Source organism: Babylonia areolata, chromosome 6 (genome assembly GCF_041734735.1).
Source record: "Babylonia areolata isolate BAREFJ2019XMU chromosome 6, ASM4173473v1, whole genome shotgun sequence".
NCBI classification, from domain to species: Eukaryota; Metazoa; Mollusca; class Gastropoda; order Neogastropoda; family Buccinidae; genus Babylonia; species Babylonia areolata.
In genome coordinates, this window is record NC_134881.1 from 10,835,846 (window position 1) to 10,838,345 (window position 2,500).

At 45.2% G+C, this 2,500-nt stretch overlaps 1 protein-coding gene across 1 annotated transcript in view; it reads right to left on the reverse strand.

The window, feature by feature from the left end:
- LOC143282728 (organic cation transporter protein-like) overlaps positions 1-2,500 on the reverse strand; it is a 33,841-nt gene that overhangs the window by 3,110 nt on the left and 28,231 nt on the right. The window contains exon 10 of the mRNA XM_076588456.1: positions 1,114-1,265. Coding sequence (XP_076444571.1) covers positions 1,114-1,265 — 152 coding nt within the window. The remainder of the gene's footprint in view (positions 1-1,113; positions 1,266-2,500) is intronic.

Consider the following 2,500-nt stretch of genomic DNA (forward strand, 5'->3'; position numbering starts at 1 on the left):
GAGACAGGCTGTCCCCGAGGACAGCAACCCAAATTTCACAAAGAGAAATATATCTGGGTTTTTTTTTTGTTTTTGTTTTTACAAAACTTAATATAATACAACACAATGCGTTCATGACAATCATGATAATGACAACAAAAAAAAAGAAAAAAAAAAAAGGGGGTGGCGCTGTAGTGTAGCGACATGCTTTCCCTGGGGAGAATTTCACACAGAGAAATCTGTTGTGATAAAAAAAAAAAAAATACAAAGACAAAATACAAGTAATAACGGAAGCTATCACATGAGTCACATTGAGCTTAGAGCGCGTATAACACACACACACACACACACACACACACACACACACACACACACGCACACACACACACTCACACACACACACACACAGTACTGGCACTTTACTCCCTTCTCCCAGCCGGGCTCCACTTAACTCCAACCCTTCATCCCTACCCCGCCGGCCTCCACCCCACACACCCACCCGTCACCGTCACCGTCACCGATCCCTCAGATTCCGAATCCTTTGGGGCGCCTTTGAAGCTTTGTCAACCACCTTTCTCCAGTCCTCGCGTCTCTCGGCCGCTCTCAGGGTGTCTCTCAGCTCCATGCCTGTCCACTCTCGGATGTTGTCCTCCCATCTCTTCCTTTGTCTGCCTCTTCTTCTTCCTCCCCTCACTGTGCCTTGTAAGATTGTTTTAGCAAGACCAGAGGAGCGTGTGACATGACCAAACCACTTCAGTTTTCGTTGTCTGGCGAGTGTTTGAAGGTCAGTATAGGGCCCGATTTCATTGCGGATGCGTCTCTTGACTTCTTCATTCGTGATGTGGTCTTTGTATGAGATGCCTAAGAGTCTTCGGAAGCACCTCATTTCTACAGCTCTTATTCTTCTCTCTAAGTCCGCTGTGAGGGTCCATGATTCACATGCATATAAAAAGATTGACATGACCAGAGAACGCATCAGTCTGATTTTGGAACTGATGGCGATTTTTCTGTTTCTCCAGATGGGTTTGAAACCAACACGACCACCAACAACCACCACCACCACATCAAACCATCCCACCCTTCCCTCCCGGTGTAGGCATATCCATTCCTTTAGTCATTTAGATTAACACTGACTTGCCGAACTCTTTCGCGTCCTCCAGTGTCTCCGGCAGGTGCTTGTGCAGGGTTTCTGGTAAAAAGACGCACAGTAGCCCCGCCCCGATCGTGGCAGACCCGAACACCAGCAAGGGAAGGGCACGCCCAAACTCTCCGCCCACCAAACTGTCCTGTGGTTGATAATTAAAATAAATAAATGAAAATTTTTTTTTTTAAATCCAAAATAAACAACCACACAGCACACACAAAACATGTGAAGCCAGCATTACAAATATTCATTAATAATAATGCTAATGATAATAATATACATCTGTCATACGCCCTTTCTCTCTAAGAGCTCAGGGCGCTTTACATGAAAGGAAAAGTTACAATTTACGTAAATCATTCATGACCAGTCTTCCTCAAACCCCCTCCATCTCCCCCCTACCCTCACCCCCACTCTCCCTCTCCCACTCTTCATGTATCCAAAGTGAGCTGACATGGATGATGTTGGAGAAGAAGGAAGCTGAGAGTGCTTTATAGATAGGTTTTAAAAATGATGTGTTTTTAGTGAAGAACGAAAGAATCCGATGCACTAGTATGATGAGGAAGGTTGTTCCAGATGTGAGGAGCAGCAAACTGAAGAAAGAACGTTCACCATAGGTTCTTGTATTGACACGAGGAAGTTTCAAAAGGTAACAGACAGTCAAGAGGAAAAGCAGAGAGTTGTTGAGGGAGTGTAAAACACAAAACATATCAAACAGGCATATAAAATTGACAAGTATGTTACAAACAACAACACCCACTCACGGCGCTCCACAAACTACAATCATCAAGAAAAAGAAGTATCAACTACAAGGAAACATTCGCTAGCAGCGCATCATGAACAATACACACACACACACACACACACACACACACACACACACACACACACACAGAGAGAGTTTCAGCTTCTCATGAAGGCATCACTGCGTTCGGAAAAATCCATATACGCTGCACCACATGCAGATGCCTGACAGTATCAAAGCCCAACGCCCTAGTCAGACCTTGAGTGCATGCAAACATATTTTGTTTACATATCAGTGTGGAGTTGTTCTACAGAAATTTGCAAAGAGGACAACACTTATTTTTGTCACTGGTTCTTTTTCAACCCGCCAAGTGCTTGCTGCACACGGGACCTCGATTTATTGTCTCATCCGAATGACTAGAAGCTTAGTTTGATTTTTTCAGTCAAACTTGGGAGAAAGGTCGGAAGTGGGATTCGAACCCACACCCTCACGGACAGTGTTTTGGCAGAAAAGCGTCTTAACCATTCTTCCACCTTCCTTCACACACACACACACACACACACACACACACACACACACACACACACACACACACACCTCGCCCCCCGTCCCCCCCCCCCCCACCCACACACACA